This window comes from Erpetoichthys calabaricus, chromosome 11 (genome assembly GCF_900747795.2).
Source record: "Erpetoichthys calabaricus chromosome 11, fErpCal1.3, whole genome shotgun sequence".
In the NCBI taxonomy this organism is placed as follows: Eukaryota; Metazoa; Chordata; class Cladistia; order Polypteriformes; family Polypteridae; genus Erpetoichthys; species Erpetoichthys calabaricus.
In genome coordinates, this window is record NC_041404.2 from 90,115,071 (window position 1) to 90,137,985 (window position 22,915).

General features: G+C 38.9%; 1 protein-coding gene across 1 annotated transcript in view; it reads left to right on the top strand.

Annotated features, from left to right (window-relative positions):
• LOC114660704 (dual specificity protein phosphatase 7-like) overlaps window positions 1–22,915 on the top strand; it is a 55,058-nt gene that overhangs the window by 25,839 nt on the left and 6,304 nt on the right. Inside the window, exon 3 of the mRNA XM_028813577.2 lies at window positions 16,277–16,717. Within this exon, the coding sequence (XP_028669410.1) occupies window positions 16,277–16,717 (441 nt within the window). The remainder of the gene's footprint in view (window positions 1–16,276; window positions 16,718–22,915) is intronic.

Sequence of the window (22,915 nt, forward strand, 5' to 3'; positions counted from 1 at the left end):
GATATGTCAATGCAATCTGACAGTTAAAGGCCCAGTCTGAGTGAATGACTTTCATCATGAACAGTAAAGCCAGCCAATCAGCTTTACACTTACTGTACCATTCCATCCAGCTTAATGTTAACATTAAGCACTTTATCCTTCTTTTACAGGGTGATATTTAGGCTTACAAAAAAAAAAAGAAGAAGAAGAGTAGTCCATTTCTGTCAGCTTCTCAAAATGACAAATTTTTCAGCATCCCTTAGCAGGGCACTAGTTCATCGCAGGTTACATTCATGCACACCCACACTCACAGAGGGACAATTTGGAATCACCAGTTAACATAATTAGCACATCTTTGGGAATATAAGAGAATAAACAGAGTATATGGTGGAAAAGCCCATGCAGGCGTGGGGAGAACATTCAAAATCCATACAGAAAATGACTGGATGTGGAAATCGAATTCAGTGCACTGGATCTGTGAGGTTGCAGTGTTACCCTCTGTTCCATAATAAGTGTCAAGATAACGCCATGTTCTCACTGTAATCTGATTGGCTGACAGTAACATTTGACCATAATCAAAACTGTCAAATCTTTTTCAGAAGCTTCATATCAAAATCAGACTGAACATGATGTTCATGTAGGGATTAACCCACTGACTTACTACATTGTTTGTAGCAATGAGATACATCACGCAAAAAGTGGAGAATAGAAATACAAATGTCCTCACAAAAATAATGTACCTCACTTATCTTTGGAGTTGACTCTTCAAACTGGTCATTGTGATGAAGCATGAGCATCTGATCATGCTTAAGACAATGGATAAATACAGTATATGAGCCAGGCCCAGTTGCTTATAAGGTTGATTGCCTTAAAGGGTGACATTAAGAGAGGGATGAGTGTTGGGGCACATTTAGTATGAAGTTCAGTGATAAAGACAGCTCATCTTGTAGATGTTTCTTGAGGATCTGTTTCTAAAGTGATGTTAGTATGGACATTGGGAGAAAAGCATTCATCATCTATGACAACATAATACCTTTAACCATAACATGCCCCTCTAATGTACTTGTTCCTAATCTTATCCATCCTCGTCACACCCAATCTAAATCTTAAAGATGCCAAGATTGGATTGGGTGTGACAGGGATGGATAGGATTAGGAGCGAGTACATTAGAGGGTCAGCTCAAGTTGGACGGTTGGGAGACAAAGTCAGAGAGGAGAGATTGCATTGGTTTGGACATGTGCAGAGGAGAGATGCTGAGTATATTGGGAGAAGGATGTTAAGGATAGAGCTGCCAGGGAAGAGGAAAAGAAGAAGGCCTAAGCGAAAGTTTATGGATGTGGTGAGAGAGGACATGCAGGTGATGGGTGTAACAGAGCAAGATGCAGAGAACAGAAAGATATGGAAGAAGATGATCCTCTGTGGCAACCCCTAACAGGAGTAGCTGAAAGAAGAAGATTCATTTGAGATACAATAAATTTAGACTATTTGATTACAAATATAATGATAAGGCTGAGGTTTTTAATTGTCATTGCAGTTGTGACTCATTAATCCATACTACCCATAAAAATTCACCTTTGTGGATAAAGTATTTCAAATGACCTAATCAGGGATCTGCTGAGCATCTGAGGAAAATAAGACATTTTGTCAGATAAGTCAACTTCCAGGATATTCTAAAGTAATGGATGAGTACACAAAAGAAGGCCTGTAGGCCTGAATGATTGCTTCTCACTGTGAAAGGTTCTAGTAGCTTTGTTTTGGAATGGAATTCATTTTCTTGATTTGATTTAGGCCAATGATTTGCTTGAATGCCAACCAGTGCTGGGGAACATTACTTTTAAAAGAAACCTTGTTACATTAGTTGTTACTAACAAAAAAGTAACTATGTTATATAGTTACTTATTATAAAATGTAACAAGTTACAAATTGTGTATTACTTCTCCGTTACTTTTTCTTCTTTTGTATTAAAAACTGCATGTAGTTGGCCAGCATTTGTTAATAAATCCTAAGCCCAGAGCCAGCTTGTGCCAATATTTTACTGTGTGTGAGCAAAAAAATTATGCCTTCATATGCAAAAAGAAGCAAAAATAGTTTTGTTTTTTTACATTTCTGAGTAACGTGTCACTCATAGTGTGAGCTGGTATTCCATCAAAGAAATAAGCAGCTTCAGTGCCAGCTGTAGAAGTGAGCCTGTCAAGGTCGGATAAAAATTCTAAAAAGTTTGCCAATGTTGAGCAAGCTACCTACTGTAAAAGAAAGATGTCAATGATCAATAATCCATCAGCACTTGGCGTCAGTGAGCACCAAAGCAGGCTGGCACTACAATATGAAATAAGCCAATCTTAATGATTGAGTTGTCATGATGACGCTTTAAAGCGGCACGCTGTACCACAATTTGAGAACAATTTAACATACAGGTGAACTGCATATAATTTAAATCTGTTATTTGATGACTGTAGTATTAGGGTGTTGTACCGTGTTAACCATTATGGGTGTGATGAGAAGTTAAGCAAAATGACACCTTTTATTGGCTAACTAGAAAGATTACAACATGCAAGCTTTTGCCTGAAGAAGGGGTCTGAGTTGCCTCAAAAGCTTGCATATTGTAATCTTTTTTAGTTATTTGATGACTGAAAGAACATAATAAAACAGTAACTCCATCCATTTCTTACAACTTTGTGGACAGTTGTATGGAAACCCCTGAGTAGCGCATTCGTATTGGGGTCAGGCACACAGGCTGCCCTATAAACTCTACCCATGGCTGCACACCACATTTTACAATTATTAAACTGCCACTTTGATATAATGCACAGCCAAAAACATATGTGCAGAAAATGTAATATTAGTTAACATGTCAGAGAAATAAAAAAATTAATGCATCTTTTGCAATTTCTGTCTTCGGCGCTTGTGTGTCAAGCACCCTTCACATGCACCATATTTCAAGCAAATGCAGAAGGCATGGAAAGTTCTTTTAACATTAAAAATAATAAAAGCAACAATGTAATGAAAAGTCTGTTTTTTTATCTGTTTTTACTTTAATAAAATAAGTATTGCATTATGTTACTCATTACTCTATAAATTAATCTGACCATGTAACACATATTACTTTTAATGTGTTATATCCAACATCGACGATAACCCATACAAAGTAGTCCCAACTGTTGACATGTATCCATTTCTTTCCTGACAGTAGTGGTATCTCCCAAAATGACAATTTTCCTGTCTTCAGAGCACAAAAGACCATTGATAAGTTTGAATAGCATGTCTGATCCATTCAGACGAATCCCATGTATTTGAGACTCTGTATTACCTAAGACAATTAAACCATCACAAAAATCAAAACAACAAATGATGGTGCATTTATTGAAATAATGATATAGTATTCATCCTCTACAAATCCAGACTCCAGTGTTCAAACACTCTTGAAGCAATTTCATTTTGTCAGTCATCTATAGTTATGCATGTACATGTACATTCATGTTTTGTGATGGACTGTTGTCACATCCAGGGATGATTCTGTGGTTCTCCATGACCTTGTGTTGGGTGAAATATATGTGAAAAATAGATGAATAAATTTGTATATTGAATTAGAATCATGCAGCAATAGTGGTTATAGCTCCAGAGTCCTGTGTTCAAATAATAGCCTATGTGAAGTCTGCACATTCTCCCAATGTCTGTGTGAGGTTTGTCAAGGTCCTCCATTTCCAATCACATTTCATACTGATTGTTGACTCTAAAATGGTATTCTTGGCTTGAACTGAGCACTTCTAGTACAGAAGATCATGCCCCTATAATGTTGCTGTATTAGAATAAGGTGGTGCAAAAAATTAATGAGTTAATTATATCTATCTATCTATCTATCTATCTATCTATCTATCTATCTATCTATCTATCTATCTATCTATCTATCTATCTATCTATCTATCTATCTATTCACACACATATAGACATACATTTATTATGCATCTACTGTACCTTATTTCAATTTTGGATGAACTAATTAATGTTCAATATTTGTAAATTTGTTCAAAGCTCCTCCACTTGAACATCTTTATATATAATTCACTAAGCCGCCAGCGAGCAAGACACCCATGGAGCATGCAGGACGGAGCCACACCCACCAACTCTAAGACCATTGGATACGACGACAACTCGCAGAGCCACGCCCACCAACTCGGACGCAGCAACTCACAAAACACGGCGTCATTCGCGTTTGTCTCTACTACTGTCCAAATGCACCTCTGAGCCACGTTGACTTTTCATTATTCTTTTCGGTTATGACGCACGACCGCGTCCACCATCGCAAACTGTTTTATACACCATGGTCTTAGAGTTGGTGGGCGGGTCTCTGTGAGTTGCTCTTGTGAGCGGGCACATGACCAGGCGGTGTGTATGCTTCGAGAACGAGGGTGGATGCGGCAGGACCATCTAAGAAGAGGCATGTTTTTAGCGGATGTGAATCGCTGTATGCAGCATGTAAAACAGTTTGTTTGTTGCAGATAATTTGCCTTTTACTTTTACACGAAGACAATTTCCTGTTAGATTGGCCTTTGCGATGACAATTAATAAAGCACAGGGCCAAACTTTTAAAAAGATATGCATGTATCTGCCAAAACCAGTTTCCAGTCACGGACAATTGTATGTTGCTCTCTCCAGAGTTCCATCTTTTCATTCACTTACTGTTGTATCCTCAATCCCACCCCTTTTAGACAACTGTGTCTTTCCGGAAGTGTTCAGCCATCAGTAAATAATTATGCTGCGTATGCCTGCAGGAACACGTGCAGCGAGCCAGAGAGAGAGAGAGAGAGCGACACACACAGGCACGCGAGAGAGACACACACACATACAGGCGTGCGAGAGAGAGACACACGCGTGAGAGAGAGAGGGCTGGACGTATAAGAATAATACTTCATTACATTGATATAGCAGTGTTCTCAGTATTCAAAGCGCTATCCACACAGGGAGGAACCGGGAAGCGAACCCACAATCTTCCACAGTCTCCTTACTGCAAAGTAGCAGCACTACCACTGTGCCACAAGGCAGTTAAAGAATGCACCGGGCTCGATTTTGTTTTCACTTCTGTTTACAATGTTACTTTTCTTGGTGGCTTATTACATTATGGATGTTTCACATGTTCATTTTTTTCCCTGTGCTTAAAAGACATTAAAAAAGTGTTTCTCAACTGTGACTCCGGAACAACTCAGTACGCAAGCTATATTAACACTAGAATTACCAGAGTCTACGAAAAAACTCGTAGATCCGGCCCACCTTAAAACCGTTCTCACCTCTCTTTTGTCTTCTAAATGTGCCGATTTGGAGGAGCAGCGAGCAGCCGGCTATTCCGTTCCCCACCGTCGCAGAACGTTCACTAAGTTTTTCCAGCTCATGGCTTGTTTGATTATCTGGGAGTGACTGAACTGCTGGAGTTTTAGAATAGAAATAATAGATTGCTATTTGGAATACATGCATTTCATGCGTGTTCCGTTTCTACAGTAATCTGTGTAAACACATTGCTAAAACAGAAACTTTTTCATATTTTAGTAATAAATGTTACAAAATGTAGAATGTGTAAAGCCCGAGTTCCTAAGATCAAATAAACACTTCCACAAAAGCTTCACACTCCATATAACAGTTTCTATGGCGTAGCACGGTAAGATTTGCTTCTCAGACCAAGTAGCTTTTCTCTGCCTCACAAACATGAGTTCAATTCCCCGCTGGAGATAAAGTGTTACTTCTTTTTTTTGTTTTTAACCTCAAACGGACATAAAATTTGTAAATTGGTATACACTGTCAGTTAATGAGATCGTTATATTTTCATGTGGGATGCTCCTTTTAAAATATTTTTTTAACAATTGAGACTGCAATTAACATGAACAACTGTCCTTATAACTTATTTTTTTCAAGATCCATAACACACAGACAGACAGAGCACTGCGTAATACAGAGACAGACAGGCAGAGATATACAAACAAACAGGGAAGGTACATGTACTGAAAGAAAAAAAAATCAACATGTGCGTTGTTTCTGTAGCACTGAATGAGCTCACCCGCTCTAACGTCACCCCTCCCCCGATCTGGCTCTCTAAGTAACAGCGCAAGTACAGACGCAAACCAAGTGTAATCAAGAGTACTGGTTCGATCCCCACTCACTCCTATATTTGCCGTTTTCAGTAGTAAGCTGCTCTTTTTGTTAATATTATACAGTACACACATGCACTTGATTTGTGTCTGTACTTGCGCTGTTACTTAGAGAGTCAGATCGGGGGGAGGGGTGATGTTAGACCAGGTGAGCTCATTCCGTGCTGCAGAAACAACGCAAATGTTGATTTTTTTTTTTCTTTCAGTACATGTACCTTCCCTGTTTGTTTGTATATCTCTGCCTGTCTGTCTCTGTATTACGCAGTGCTCTGTCTGTCTGTGTGTTATGGATCTTGAAAAAAATAAGTTATAAGGACGGTTTGCTGACTTGGAGCACCACTGCCTTACTGTGCCACAGAGACATGAGTTCGATTCCCAGCTTTGAAGAAAGTGATTTTTTTTTCCTCAAACGGACATTGAATTTATAAATTGGCATGCACTGTAAATCGTTAACTTTAAAATGTCAATCGCGGTTATTTCTGTTGATTAATTCATGCTTTTTTACTTAGAGTCAGAACAGGAGCTTTTTCAGCTTATTCAGCTTCTGATCTGACTCAAACAGCGCCAGTATAACTTCACACCCAACCTGACGCTGTTCGTTTTCAAATAATATTGCATTACTTCGACGATGTTTTCTAATTGGTACTATTCGCGTCATAAAATGATTTCTTCAAAACGTCACATATATTTGTCTCTTTCTTTTTTAAAATGTGCGTTGTAGCACTCAGCAACTGGCCACCTGCATGTTCTTGGGCACACTAAATCAGACAGCGCTATATGCAATCATCAGATTCAAATGTTAAGTTTTATAGCACAGAATGGAAATCAGCAGTTCTTAGCATTCCACCACGCAAGCTGTCATATCAACCGCCTACTGTAACTTGCTTTCTTTTTTCTTCGGTTATAGTCTTGCATAAAAGTGCACTTGTTTTGTTATACTTTTACATCAACATATGTTCCTGTGTTTGAGCTACATGGGCATGCTCAAAAAATACGCGTGTAATGCCACGAAAAGTGCATGCAGACACTTCAGTTCGCAAGCATTGGTACGACAATGCAGTCACAAGTACACTGCAGAGCTTTGGCGCGTCTTTATGTGAAAACAGCAGTGTCAGATGGGGAGTGTCTGATGATTGCATATAGCGCTGAAGTTACTGCTCTTTACTATGCTTTCCTCTGCATGTCCTGGAGCACAAAAGAAACAGCATACAGCAACACGTGGGGACTGGCAATACTGGGGGGAAAAAACACGCGGTCGTATGTATCGTGATACACTGCAGAACTATAGCGCGTCTTTATGTAAAAATCGCAGTGTCAGGTTGGGGGCGGTAGGGATGGATCCTGAACGCGACTGAGACAATGAAAAGTGAATTTAAAAAAAATAAAGCTAACCTTTACAAATATCATAAGTTACACCAGCTGTTACAGACTGAAATTAAATGTATCTTTTTATTCTAAAATAGTGAAAATAAGAACACTTCTCAAATGGGAGTTGTGCAGGATCGAACTCATGACCATCTGATGGGTAGTCAGCGACTGATACTGTTACGCCACAGAAACAGTGATAGTTAACTCATATAAATGTCTCACACTAAGGTGGGTTTTTTTGGCGGTGGCTTTTTTTTGTATCTTTTGTGAAAGTGTGTCTTTGATATTTGGACTTCAGGCTTCATACATTATATAGTTTATGCCTACATTTTGTCAATTGCTACTAGAATATATAACACGTTTCTGTTTTAACAATGTGTTTACACAGATTACTGTAGAAATGCAACACATATGAAATGCGTGTGTTTCAAATAACAATCTTATTATTTCTACTCTAAAACTCCACTTCACTCCCAGATAATCAATCAAGGCAAGAGCTGGGAAAAGCCTGTTTACGTTCTAAGTCGTTGGGGGGATGGAATAGCCGGCTGCTGGCAGCTTGTCTTTATCAGTACATTTAGATGACAAAAGACGCTGGCGGAGAGGTGAGAAAGGTTTTAAGAAGCGATTTAAGGTGGGCCGGATATACGAGTTTTTTCGTAGGCTCTGGTAATTCTAGTGTTAAGCGTCAACAACGAAGACTCGCTACACCTTAATGAACAAGTACTGACATTTATCCCTACCGACGAAGTAACTTTCACCAGCGTGGCCTCCATCGTCACAGACGATCCCGCTTTCAGTCACGGACAATTGTATGTTGCTCTCTCCAGAGGTCCATCTTTTCATTAACTCACAGCCATATCCTCAAACCCACCCCATTTGGACAACTGTGTCGTTCAGGAAGTGTTCACCCATCAATACATAATTATGCGGCGTATGCTACACCGCGGGTTGGTTAGTTACAATATAAAATATGTGCTAAGGAGCTGAATGTGCACCAATGTCTTTTAGCTGTTTCTGTTATAAATTAATATAATGTAAAATAAGTCATAATTACTCATTAACTAGTCTACATTGCAAACTATATGATCCAGTTGTTCCACTCAGACATGCTCCAGCCTATGTTGTGGAAGAAACAGAGAGAGAATGATAAAGGTTTGGAGGATCCACCCCATATATTCTCATCAACAATTAAAAAAATAGAAACAATGAGTAGTCACAAAGGACAGAGCCATAAACAACGATTTGGAGAGTGGAGTACAGTGGAACCTCGGGTCACGAACGTCTCGGACCACGTACAAATCGGGTTATGGCCAAAAAGTTCGCAAAACTTTTGCATCTGTTCATGACCACACATTTGGGTGACGAACAAGGCAGTTTCCCTTCCAGTTCGTAAGCGCCGATGATTTCCGCACATGTTCAGTCTGTCCTTGTGCATTCCTTGTTCAGTGAGCGAGCAAGCGAAAGAGAGCACGAGCGTGCGAGAGAGAGAGCGCGAGCGAGGGTATATATATTTACATACAGCTCATATGGTCCGGAACGGATTAATTATATTTACATTCAATCCTATGGGGGAAATTACTTGGCTGTCCCACTGTACTTGGCTTTTATAGGTGCAGAACATGAAGTGAAGGGATCTCAGATGGAAATGAGGTGTGCAGGAGGGTGTGATGTAGCAGCGGAAGTTGGCGGAGTCTTAGCTGGGCTTTCCTTCTGGTGGTCTGTGGAAAAGGGAAAAAAGGCATTAATACTGTTTATCAACCCCTGACTCTGCATCTTACCCCCAGTTAAGCCCTTCCTTGCAAACTTGTGTGGCAATGTTTATTTCATAATGGAAAATCATATTTGTTAATCAGTACAGAAATGTGTAAATTTATTTTAAAAAGTAACATTCTAATGTAAAGAGTTTCATAAATTGAAGTTAAGACAAGACTAAACAAGACTTGGAACAAGACTAAATCAGCCAGAAGTTCTGCACAGTGCTTTTTATAATGTACTATATTGTATACTGTAGTAGTTAACAAAATAGATGCCTTGGGTGCAAAGGCAAACTGAACACATTCCTCAGAGGCACACTGTAGGTCAGCAGCAGGTTCTGAACCTACTTTCACCTACTACTAGTTTCAAATCCAGCCTCAAAATAACTGCCCATCTTCTCAAAATGACTAAATCTTAAATTATATGGCCCCATATAGGTGGGGGGTGATGTGCCATGGACACAAAGGCACACCTACTATTAGCAAAGGAAAATAAAAACACCTACAAAAAATGAGATTGCTTTCATATTGTATATTAAATAGGCCAGCTTAAATGTACCAAACTCATGTTTGGAGCTGAGGTCTTCAAATGTCTATGTCAAATACTTTACACTCAAAAAAGTGGTCCAGGTGAGACTTCCCTAGGGAGTTATCTCCACGACCTGTGCTTTACATATTGTGCACTATAACCTAACATCCTATTTGCCTCTTTAGTAGATTCTGTATACTGCCTGTACTTAAACAGTGATGAGTCCACTATGACTCGTTTGTACTTTTCATAACGAGTACTTTCTTTTTTTTAATTTTATTAATTTAATTGTAATCATTCCATACAAATAGATCAATTTTTACAAAAGATAGGATTGAAAACAAGTCGCCCCCACTCCTGAGAGAGTGAGCATGGCCAACAAAGTAAAACTTAAGGCTTATGGACATACCTAAATTTATGAGTTTAATAGGGCAATAGAGATAAATGGAGAAGAAAAAGAAATGTGGAGATAATTGCTTCCTGGGTGCATTAAGAGCTTATTCTAAGAAATTATTGATTAGATCCTGCCAGGTTCTGAAAAAATTCTGTACAGATCCTCTAACTGAATATTTGATTTTTTCCAATTTCAAATAGTATAAAACATCGGTTTCCCACTGACTTAAAAGAGGAGAGTTAGGATTCTTCTAGTTTAGCAAAATAAGTCTGCATGCCAAAAGTGTAGTGAATGCAATCACAGTTTGTTTGTTCTTCTCCACTTTAAACCCATCTGGAAGAACACCAAATACTCCTGTTAATGGGTTAGGAGGGATTGTGACACCAAGGCTGTCTGAAAGGCACTTAAAAATTTTGGTCCAAAATGATGTTAAATTGGTGCAGGCCCAGAACATGTGACCCAGTGAGGCTAGAACTTGATTGCAGCGTTCGCAGGTTGGATCTTGCCCTGGAAGCATTTTGGACAGTTTTAGGTGAGACAGATGTGCTTGTTATATAATTTTGAGTTGTAATAATTGTATGCTTTGCGCATATGGAGCTCGAGTGAAGTCACTGCATTGCTATTTTCCACTCCTTTTCTGATATATTGATTAAGAGATCTTTTTCCCATTGTCCTCTTGGATCTTTGAAAGGAAGGGACTGCAAGATAATTTTATATATTGCAGAGATGGTGTCTAAGTCCTTGAAATTGAGCAATATTTTTTCCGGCATGGAGGTGGGTGCAAGATGAGGAAAATGGGGCAGGTTCTGTTTAACAAAGTTCCTAATTTGAAGATAGTGAAAGAAATGTGTGGCTGGAAAGTTAAATTTGTAGTGTAATTGTTCATAGGATGCAAAGATGTTGTCTATATAAAGATCTCTAAGCAATTTAATCTCAAATATTTTCCAGATATTAAAAACTGCATATGTTTACAGAGGTGCCACAGATAAAAGATTCTCCATCTTAAAATGCTTTCTACATTGGTTCCATATTCTGAGTGAGTGAAGCACAATTGGGTTATTAGTATATTATTACCAATAACTTGCATTTATTGGGGCACCAAGCAGGGAATATAAAGAAGTACTGCAGGATTTTACTTATATTGCGGGCCAAGCCTGTGTATGTTCACCTACTTGTATCCAGGTTTTTATAGCTTGTATGTTTGCTGCCCAGTAATAAAACTGAAAGTTGGGTAGAGCCATGTCACCTTCTGCCTTAGGTCTTTGTAGGGTTGTTCTTTGGATACGTGGGTGTTTTGAGTTCCAAATAAATGAGGTTATTGTTGAATCTAATTGCTTAAATAATGATTTATTAATGTATATTGGAATGTTTGAAATAAAAAAGTAGCTTAGGAAGAATATTCATCTTAACAACATTAATTCTTCCAGCTAGAGTGAGATGAAGGGTTGACCATTTATGCAAGACTTGCTTAATTTTTTCCATACAGACGGCGAAATTTTGTTGATAAAGAGCTTTATATTTACTTGTGATGTTTACCCCTAGGTATTTAAACTGATCTTCGATGATAAAAGGGAAGGTGTCCAATCTAATATTGTGTGCTTGAGAATTCATTGGAAAGAGCACATCCATCCATCCATCCATTATCCAACCCGCTATATTCTAACTACAGGGTCACGGGGGGTCTGCTGGAGCCAATCCCAGCCAACACAGGGCGCAAGGCAGGAAACAAACCCTGGGCAGGGCGCCAGCCCACCGCAGGGAAAGAGCACACTTTTATTCAAATTAATTCTGAGACCAGAGATCTTTTGAAATTCTGTAAGTGCTGTTAAGACTGCAGGCACAGAATTTTGTGGATCTAATATATACAGTACCATATCATCTGCATATAGAGAAATTTTCTGTTCCAGTCCTTCTCTGAAAATCACCCTTTATCTAAAAAGAATTTCGACAGTGGACCACCAGTGGTTCAATGGTGACTGCAAATAGCAGTGGTAACAAGGGGCAACCTTGTCTGGGACCACGTTCTAGTTTAAAGTAGTATGAACAAATGTTGTTAATACAAACTGAAGCTTCTGGATTGGTATATAGTAGCTTGATCCAGGGTGGCGCAGTGGGTAGCGCTGCTGCCTCGCAGTTGGGAGACCTGGGGACCTGGGTTCGATTCCCGGGTCCTCCCTGCGTGGAGTTTGCATGTTCTCCCCGTGTCTCCGTGGGTTTCCTCCGGGCGCTCCGGTTTCCTCCCACAGTCCAAAGACATGCAGGTTAGGTGGATTGGCGATTCTAACTTGGCCCTAGTGTGTGCTTGGTGTGTGGGTGTGTTTGTGTGTGTCCTGCGGTGGGTTGGCACCCTGCCCGGGATTGGTTCCTGCCTTGTGCCCTGTGTTGGCTGGGATTGGCTCCAGCAGACCCCCGTGACCCTGTGTTCGGATTCAGTGGGTTGGAAAATGGATGGATGGATAGTTTGATCCATGCACAAATGTTCGGGCCAAACCCACATAAGAAGTACTTTCAAGTTTCAAACCATCACATTGCGCATTCCTTTCCATTTACTTACATTAAATGTGTCATAAATCTGTCCAAGCCCATATTCGGTCCTGGGTCCTCTGTAATGACTCTAGATGGTTAGAAAACTTTAATTCACTCTTCTACATTGTCCTTACATCTGACTGTGACCTACTGCCGGTACTTTTGTGGTCTGGCTTCTCCTCCCATGCCACTTTAGAGGTGCACACAATCTCCCTAAAAGACACCCAGGCAAGATCCAAATATGATCTACCACACTGCAGGCTAGTACCTCTTCAAGCTGTTGGATTAACTGGCATCTCCAATGTACAGTAGGCCTCCAGGAGGCAGGCCTCAACCAAGCAAGCTTCCAAAAATTCCAGTATTAAACAGGACTTGCACTGTATTGGCCGCGTTTTTAAAATTTGGATTATATTTTTTAAATTAAGAAAAAATATTATGAAAAACTAAAAAAACATAAATATACATGTATATCAATTCAAAAGAACTGCAGTAGCTCTTTTAACAGCTGCTGGTTCCTTTTAAGTGCCTGTAATATTCACTCTCTTTGACTGCCTGCCTGCGTGACTTTATTTGTAGTGACTTTATATTATCTTTGTCCTGCTTGCCTCACTGCTTGCTAATGCTGAACCACAGTTTTGCTTTCTTTCTTTCAAGCTCAGTGCCTCTGCCTATACTGTATTTAAATAAATACAATACAATACAATACAATTTATTTTTGTATAGCCCAAAATCACACAAGAAGTGCCGCAACGGGCTTTAACAGGCCCTGCCTCTTGACAGTCCCCCAGCCTTGATTCTCTAAGAAGACAAGGAAAAACTCCCAAAAAGACCTTGTAGGGAAAAAATGGAAGAAACCTTGGGAAAGGCAGTTCAAAAAGAGACCCCTTTCCAGGTAGGTTGGGCGTGCAATGGATGTCAAAAAGAAGGGGGTCAATACAATACAATACAATACACAGAACAGAACAAATCCTCAATACAGTATAAAAATAAAAACTTTACAAGTACGGACCAGTATTTAACAGTAGATGATATCACATAATATGATTTGGATTGTTTAGAGTCCTGGAGACCTCAACCATCAATCTGCCTCCCCCATTTGGCCATTCTACAGCTGAAACATTGCTTGGCCAGCCAATCCGATGAAAGGACCCCTCTACCCCACGATTCATGCGATCCTCCATCAGGGATGACTTTACCTTAGGCAGGCAAAACAACTTGGCAGGTGGGCCGTGGCACCAAGTGCCACGTTTGAGTACCGAGAAGAGAAACAGAGAACAGAGAAATGTCCTCATCCTTATAAATGTACATTTTTGCCCCCTCTCTCCTACTAGATCTAACAATTCCTGGTTTCAGTGCTATGTACTGCTTTATCCAATAATCAGTTTTACGCTTTTACACTGCATACCTTTTACTATTAGCAAATACAATGCTGATTATTTATTGACTGTCCCATAGGCCTCTATACTTTCCCTTGCCATGCTTCCCTACACTGCAAACTATGAACACAACTCAATTTTTAGCCACCCTCAAACTCACTTGCTCCTGTGCAGCTGACAAGACAGCAAAGAAAAATCCTTCTAAAGAGCTGTGAAAAGTACAGTGTGGCCCATTATTTGCAACCAGAAACAAAGTATTTGTGAGCAAACACTATACTTTGATAAGTCTCATACAGACATAATGCACAACACTCAATAGTTAGTATGAACCACCAAACAAGGATGATCTAAGTTCTCTGGATACTACAGTTTCCTCCCAGTTTTCAGCATCCTTACATGACTCTGTGTAAGTAAGTATTCTCTTCAAAGAACTAACATCCCATCCAGGACCAGGTGCTGCTGGGATAGACTTCAGTTCCCCATGACAGTGTAATAGATTAAGCTTGTTTAGTAATTTGGCAAGTGGTACTCAGTAAATACCTGCCTAATTAAAGATTAACTATATTAAGACATTTTAAAGTAAACTTTGATGGTCTCCATCAATCCATTTTATCCCTTATTATCCACCAAAAGTTTTTTAATAAACTGTGATGGCCTCTATCTGGTAGCTATCTTAACACCAACAGACAAAGCAGTAATCAGCCCTGGATTATCTGTTATGTCAGAATTAGCAATAAAAATAAGATATCAGTAGTTTTCAGATGTTTTAATCATTTATTTTAGCTAAATGGCTGTAATGTTCACTTTTTGACACAACATATTTAACTCTCCCTCTTCTTCATCTTTCTCTCTGTCTTTACAGCATCATTTAATGTCACGAAACACTTCACTTTGTTCATTGTTGTATCTCTTCTCATAGCAATTTTGCCTGTTTGTTCTCATCACATCTGCCTTGGCCTTCCTCATTTTCTACCTCCTTTTGTTCTCACTTCCAGCACTCTTCTATGTATTTTATCATTGTTCATTCTTAACCTTAAAATATGTATGGAGAACCGAGCAAGACATTGGGGTACCTGGTAAAATGCAAAAAAGTCACAGAAAATATGTGTAAAACTGTACAATGAAAAGCTAGAATACAAGGACAAGTATCAGAATGATGAAATGAGTTAAACAAGGAGAATCATTAACCCCATTATTTTTATAAATTTCATGGACAAAATTATTAATGCCAACAAAAACAACCAAAAACAAAATTGGAGAAGTGAAATATTCAAACAGTGTATATACAAAATGTATTTTTACCTGATGATATACTGCAGATACCCTAGAAAAACTCCAGGAATCTGTAAATATCTGAAATACAGAGCTGGAACAGAATGGAATAACTACTACTACTACTACTACAAGTAAAGTAGTGCTTTTAAATATGAAGAGGAAAATGTTGAAATGTGGGCTTGAAACGGATGGATAGATACAAATATTTATTGGAATAGACTGGCATACTGTCCAGGGTTTGTTCCAGCCTTTGGCCCTATGTTAGCTGGGATAGTCTGCAGTACCCCCACAGTCCTGTTCAGGACAGAGCGATTTGGAAAATGATAATGATGATGATCTGTGGTGGGCTGGCACCCTGCCTTGGGTTTGTTTCCTGCCTTGCGCCCTGTGTTGGCTGGGATTGGCTCCAGCAGACCCCCATGACCCTGTAGTTAGGATATAGCAGGTTGGATAATGGATGGATGGATGGATGGATGATGATATGAATATTTAGGAATTATTATAAATAATAATAGTAATATAGATTAAGAATGATTCAAGCATGCATAAATCCAGTTGTGTTTACTATTGGTTAGGTAATGGCATTATAGGGAAAAAAGAAGTGGGAAGAAGGGCAAAATTTGAAATGTATAGATTAGTATACAAATGGGTTATGGACCTGAGTACTGGGCTATGATGGAAAGGCATAAAATAATTCAAGTGGTAGAAATTAAATATTTAAGAAGAACAGTAAGACAAACAAAACAAACATTATTTGTGTGAACTTATACACAGCATGTGTGGATGCTAGTACAACTTCTTAGGTACTCACCTATCAGTCCTGTCAGTTGGAAGCCTAATGAACAGACACTTCATCATCTTATCTTATGCTAGCATTTTGTATTGGCAGGTTTAGCAGAGTCCTGTCTTATAGTTGTCTGATTTTTTTTTTTTTACAGAAGGCTTCAGTACATTCCAAACTCTGTATCCTCACCACTGCGAGAGCAACTCATCCAGTTCCTGCTACAGTCAGTCCAGGCCTCCTGCACCAGTTCTGGGCATGGGAGGACTCCGCTTGGGATCTGTTGGCTCAGAGGCAGATTCAGATCCTGATCGAGATAGTCTCAGCAGCATGGGAATCGAGTCAGATGATCGGAGCCCCAGTGCTCAACCTGCTTTTCCTGTGCAGATCCTGCCCAACCTATACCTGGGATGTGCCAAGCACTCATCCAATCGCCCCATGCTGGCCAATCTTGGGATCCGTTATATACTTAATGTTACACCAAATGTGCCCAATATTTTTGAGAAGAATGGTGATTTTCGCTACAAACAGATTCCAATCTCAGATCACTGGAGCCAGAATCTTTCACAATTCTTTCCTGATGCAATTGAATTCATTGGTGAGTAACTAATCAATTTCATTCACAATAATTTAATGGTGACAACATTTAAGGATATAAATACATACAGTGAAATGTGCTGACTAGGAGGGTGAATAGAATGAGCTGTTACATCATTTTGTTTTAATGTTAACTGATTGTAACTATTTTGATAATATTATCCTTTGGGCCTAGCAAACTTAACATCAGTTTAGGTAACTACTACTTCCATCTTTCCAATGAATGTGCACTCCCAGAAAATAAAAGAGTGGATGTGAATTGATAAAACAGATAGCCTGAGATTATTCACTAGACAGGGATAGCCTTTTCACCTTGTCATTTGTAACACAGATGTTTTTGAGCATACATGTAGTAAATAGTCCCCTGTTGCTATAGTGTGGAATTTTTCCTGTTATCATTTTTTGTAAACTGTATCTAGAGCTTTGGATGCAGTTCCTTTGAACATTATAGTAGTAATATATTTAAATAAAAAAAGCTCACTGTATTGGAAAAGTATGAGAATGTAAGCCTGCTACATCTAATGAGTATCCATTTCCATCTGAAATTGTAAGATGATCTCTTTTTTTAAAGATTACACCTTTGCCCTCTATTTCTGAACTGCTGCACACCTTATTATTCCTTATTAGATAGATCTGCAGATGCTGCAGCCAGTGAGCTCCATGCTGTGAAGTAAAGAGACGACAATCCAAAATGTCTCTGTCAATATGATAATGATCTGCACCACTTTTTATACACATTGATCATAACATGTGAAAATGCTTTACGAATATATGCATGTGCCATTTGTTTTAGGAGATGGACCTGATATTAGAATGAGACAGATATCAGAATGTGAGATGCATTATTTTGCGTATTGTTGTGCAGTGTAATGTGGATAAGTAGGCAAGCCACAGTTCCTTTTAATCAGTAAGGACTAAACAGTTTTCTAGGTAAGCCCAGTGGGACAGATGTAGCTTCTTTTTGCTTGACATTCTTTCCTTCATTTTCTTTTTTTTTGGTTTCCCACAGAGGTGCTTCTGTTAATATATAATAGCAGTTATATGTATTATAAACCCCAATCTGTATTTATATTTTCATAAATATTCAGTTCACCAGACAATCCCTGCTTCAACTACTGCATCCAATTGTGCACAAATGATCAATACGATTTCCTTCTAAATTCAGTTACTTGGCCTTCTCATCTATTAAAACCAGAATTCAGTGCAAAGTGTGCAAAAGTTTAATGTGCCCATTGTATCTAGTGTAGCTCAAAATCCGGCTCAGTTTGTATGTTAAGTCCATTTTCCTTTTTGCTCCAGTTAAACAATGGAAAGCCTTAGTCTTTCTTCAGTTTTCTCACCAAGAAACTGCTTTGGCAGTCTGCAGTGACTTACTGTAAATTAGGTCACGATCAAAAATAGCAGAAGTCATCTTGAAAACTGCTGCAGAGAGAAACCAGCCGCATTAACCCCCTCATTGACAGGCAGTGTGAAATAGTAGCACAGCAGCAGGGATTGTAAGCATCAGTTCTAATCTCTCCTGCTGACTCACTGAGTGACCCTGAGTAAGTCACTTAATTGATCCACCCCTAATTATAAGAGTGACTCTTATTGTGCTATTCATATGAAGTATTTTCATTTGCATAAAATTGCTGCATTAAAAAAAGAGGCACACTCTTGGCTTCTTCATCTGCAAATTGTGTTGTGTGTGCTGTGCCAACATGCTGTGTTCCTGTTTTAATATCATAAAACAAAAGTGAAGTTATGAATAATGTAGAAGAAATAAAGCAACACTCCATACTGTAATATATGTGTAGATAGATAGATAGATAGATCGATCTGTGTGTTGCTTGTGTACATATGAGACAGATGGCTTCAATTTAAAAATTATGTATTTGTTAGATGCTTTATCTTGCTGTTGTGGTAATGTAAAAAAAAGTGCTATTACCATTAATTGTGTCAGGCAGCCCTGCTTCCTCCTGATGGTCATAGCAAAAGGCACAAAGATAACTAACAAATATTCTAATCCACTGCGAGTTATGGTGTGGCTGGGGCAATGCAAGCATTTCTTCAGCTGAATTTTTTCGATGTATTCTGGGGCTCCCACCTTTCGAGTTGCTGAGCAGGAGGTAATTTCAACAGAATATGTTTAGGAAATGTGATAGAGAACGTCAGGATTCTTACCTAAATTGCATTTAGATCATCATTAAGATTTGTGGAAAAAAATTTTTTTTATCCATGGTGCTATTTGCCTGTTATCATTTATATAGTGATTAGGCTGCACCACTACAATTCCAAAGTTCTTGCATCAGATCTTGAACCAGGAACTGTCTCTATAATGTGTTTGAACATTCTCACCATGGTTGTGTGCATCTTCCTCTGAGAACTCTGGTTTCCTCTTGCATCAGAAAAATGTGTGTGTTAAATTAATTGGCTACTCTGAGATACCCCGGAGAGAGCATTTGTGGGTGATGTATGAGCACACCTCATGATGGACTGATGCCCCAAACAGTGTTGGATCTTGCCGTCCTCCTGCCCCTTGCAAACCTGTAGTGAAACTCCTAGTGGACATTGAAATAATTACAGTACATTCTTAGAGCACAGTGTAGGGGATATAAATATTTTGTTATGATCATATATTTATTTGATGATTTTAAATCAATGTGTTCTTCCATCTATTGTAAATAAAACATTCACTAACCCATTTTTATTTTATAATAATCTGGTCTCTCACTCTAACTTTCAAGGTCTTTCCTTTTTAATATTAAGTTTTTGTCAAAAATGCTGCAATCTGTCCTGTGCAGATCTCTATCAAGTTGGCAGTTTTACTTTGTTTTTTGATTTTTTCTCAATTGGCTTTAAGAAAATAAAAAACAAACTGAGTGTCACAAAGTTATTATTGTTTTTATCAAAAATTAAAAATTTAAACTGAAATTTGAAATTAGAGGAAACTAAAGATAGATGTGCCTCACATTCATTTTTGTTGCTAATACAATATAATTATTTTTTCAGCCTGCCTGTTGGGGCATGATGATCAGTAAAACTTGAACCAATACTGGAAGGGATAGCCATCTGTTTTAAGGCACACTTGTACACACATCCACAATGGGACAACTCAGAGTTGCCAATGAACCTGAATTTTAAATTTAATGTCACAAAAATTCTGCTCATGCTGCTGTCAGGTTTGAAATTGATTTCCACTACAGTTCTTACCTTGATTTCCTTTTCCTTTTTGGCATGTCTCCTTTAATTGTCAGTCACCACGTTTTCTATGTTTATATGGTGGCTCACATCCCGTTTGAAAAATGCATTGTACTGGAGTGTGTGGTAGGTATGACAAATTTAGATTCCATCACCCAGACCTGTTTTAACTAAAAATTCAATTGCAGCACCACAGTATGTACCTCATTTGACCCCTACTTTTCCACTAAAATACATGCAGTATGGTATTTTAGAAAAAACATTGTGTTCCATCATTTATAGTAACTTCTGGCGGGGCTACATAATAGTAGATATTTTTTGTGTTTTGTGCTGAATCGCATTTTGTTTACATCATCCCGTTTAATATCGTGTGTGTGTATTGTTATCCCTGGAAAACAAACGGGGAAGGACAAAGCAGGGAGACAGTTACCCCGAGACTGGAATTTCCTTTGCCACCAATTACATCCGGAATACTTGTTATATAAATGAGAGGAGGGAAGAACCAAAAAAAGGAGAGCAAGGAGAGAGAAGGAGAAAGAAGATTGAGAGGAGAAAGGTGTCATTTATTCACATTCATTTTCCAAATCATCACCTAAGTTCAGTGCGCAACTTTACCGTTTGCTTTTTTCATTATCCGGAACATCATAACCACAACCAGTTCAGCCATTGCCAAGGATTCACACGGTGAGGTCGTTTTGTATTTTTTCAGGAAGGAGCAAAATATCATTTCAGCCAGTATTCATATAATTCAGGACTTCAGTAACTCTGGACTCATATACCACATCCACTCCAATTGCCGTTTGTTTTTGATCTGTGTTTTGTATTTCGTGTTCTGTGTGTATTCATTTATTGTTTAGGGGCAAGGGAGGGCTTCGTATTTATGTATATATATTGTTATATTGGCACATGGTTGGCGCCGACCCAAAACAGACCGACACCAGAAGCACAGGCAAAATAAACAAAAAGTCATTTTTTTCAGCTGTGGGACACGTCTTCCCCGTGTCCCACTGGCCCTACACAATCCCGAAACACAAATAAAACACCCCAAATCACACTCTTCTTTCCTCCAGTCCTCCCAGGGCAGCTTTGTCCTCCTCCTCCCGATTCTGGCGCCCTGAGTAGTGGCTGCAGTCTCCCTTTATAGCCCACCCGGAAGTGCTTCAGGTGGTAATTAACCTCAATTAGGCTGCGCTTCTGGATGTGGCTGCATTGCTGTCCACATGGGCTCAGGAAGCCTTGCAGCTCCCCCTGGTGATGGCCACAGAGCCCAACCAGGATGAGCTCCGGTGTTCCATATTACCGGCCCCGATGCAACCCAGGGGGCTTCCACCAAGTGTTCCGGGGGACATAGCGTGCATCCCATGGCTGCTCCCCTGGATCCAGTGTCAAAGGGGTGTCCGCCACAATATATAATATTGAGTATTTGTCTGTCCTTGTATATATGTACAGTATATATATTTGTTTCACTTTCAATATATCTGCACTTAATTTTACATCACTGATTTGCATTGCCTATTATATCGTCGCTTGGGGAAAAAGACTGTTTTTAAGGGCTTGTTATTATCTTGAGAATCCTCAGTTTAGCCAAGTCACTAGTCTTGTTGTGTAGTTGCCGGTCAGGGTAAAAGGGTCGGCCATTGTAAATGTTGTTGAACAATATTTAATGTAAAGTTCTTGTTTTAGATAATTGATTTATAATGGGTTACATAACTTCATAAATATATAGTTTAAATTTAAAACATGATGTATATAGTAAATTTACATGTTACAATTCATTTGTTATTGTTAAGTGACTTTAAGATAATATGTACTGTATGTAAAGTAATGTGTCTCGCGAGAACGCACTTAGGAGTTATCAGGAGAACATGAGAAAGACCTGCCCCATGGACTGCAGGTGGGCAGATGTCTCTCATGAGGCTCTGCCATGTTGCATTAATGGTTTCAAACTATAAATGTCTGAAGCTAAAACAGATAATCAAAGTGATTTAAGGACCTATTTTCATGACAAGCAGCCAACGAGGTATTTTTTTTTGTGAAACATCTTTTGTTTTATGTTTGCACTAAATGTTTTTTATTTCATCGTGTGTGTATGCAAGTTACTGTGTATTTGCTAATGTGTTTGTACTGATTACTCACCATGTAATTCTCACGGCGTGGAGGCGTGATGGTGTGAGTAAGACAAGCCCAAGCAATAAACTCCCATTTCAAAGAACTGACCTGTGTCTGTGTTGTTGTGAAGAGAGCTACAGCTGATACAAACTTAAAACACACACACACCACTGTCATGGTTACCCATAAGAGCCAAAGTTAAATTTAAACATTTAAACCAAAATGCCTAAACTGCATCTGGGTGTATCACATTTCGTCCTTTCTGTTTCCACATACTAGGTGGTTCTCTAATTGACACACATAATCCATAATATCATTTACCCCTCATTGATTCATCTCATAACGTATGCCACTTCTTAAGTCCAGTCAAGCTCCAACCTCCTACTTCTAGACTTTTAATGGCCTTTTTAGTGACACCATCAGCCCTTTTACTACTCTGATTGAGTTATGTTTCCCCTATTTGTCCTTAAGACTAAGCACCTGAGCACAGAGCCTTCACTTACCGTTAACTTTCAAGATGTACTTTTAAGTATGGTGTGTTGTAAGAAGATGTTGCAGCCTCAAGTCTTTGTTGAGGCATTGACTCCAGTTTCCTTTTTTCCAGGCTAGCTTTCTTCTTACAGATAAGACTTTGTTTTTATGTGTTTTTCCTTTTTTGCATTTTCCATTTAACTTTTCTTATTAAGAAGTTTTCTAGTGGGATTTCTTGTTTGTTGACTATGTTTTTGAAAACTTTTTTTGGTTTAATATTGTGGTTTTGAGAGGTTTACTCTTATTTTTGTACTTTAGTTCTCTATGGGTGAGAGAAAAAAAGAGGGACCATGCAGGGCTAGGATGAAAAACTAAACCAATTAGACAATAATTTACAGCACAGGTCCCTAAGCAAGGAAGCTGGAAACAAATGACTTCC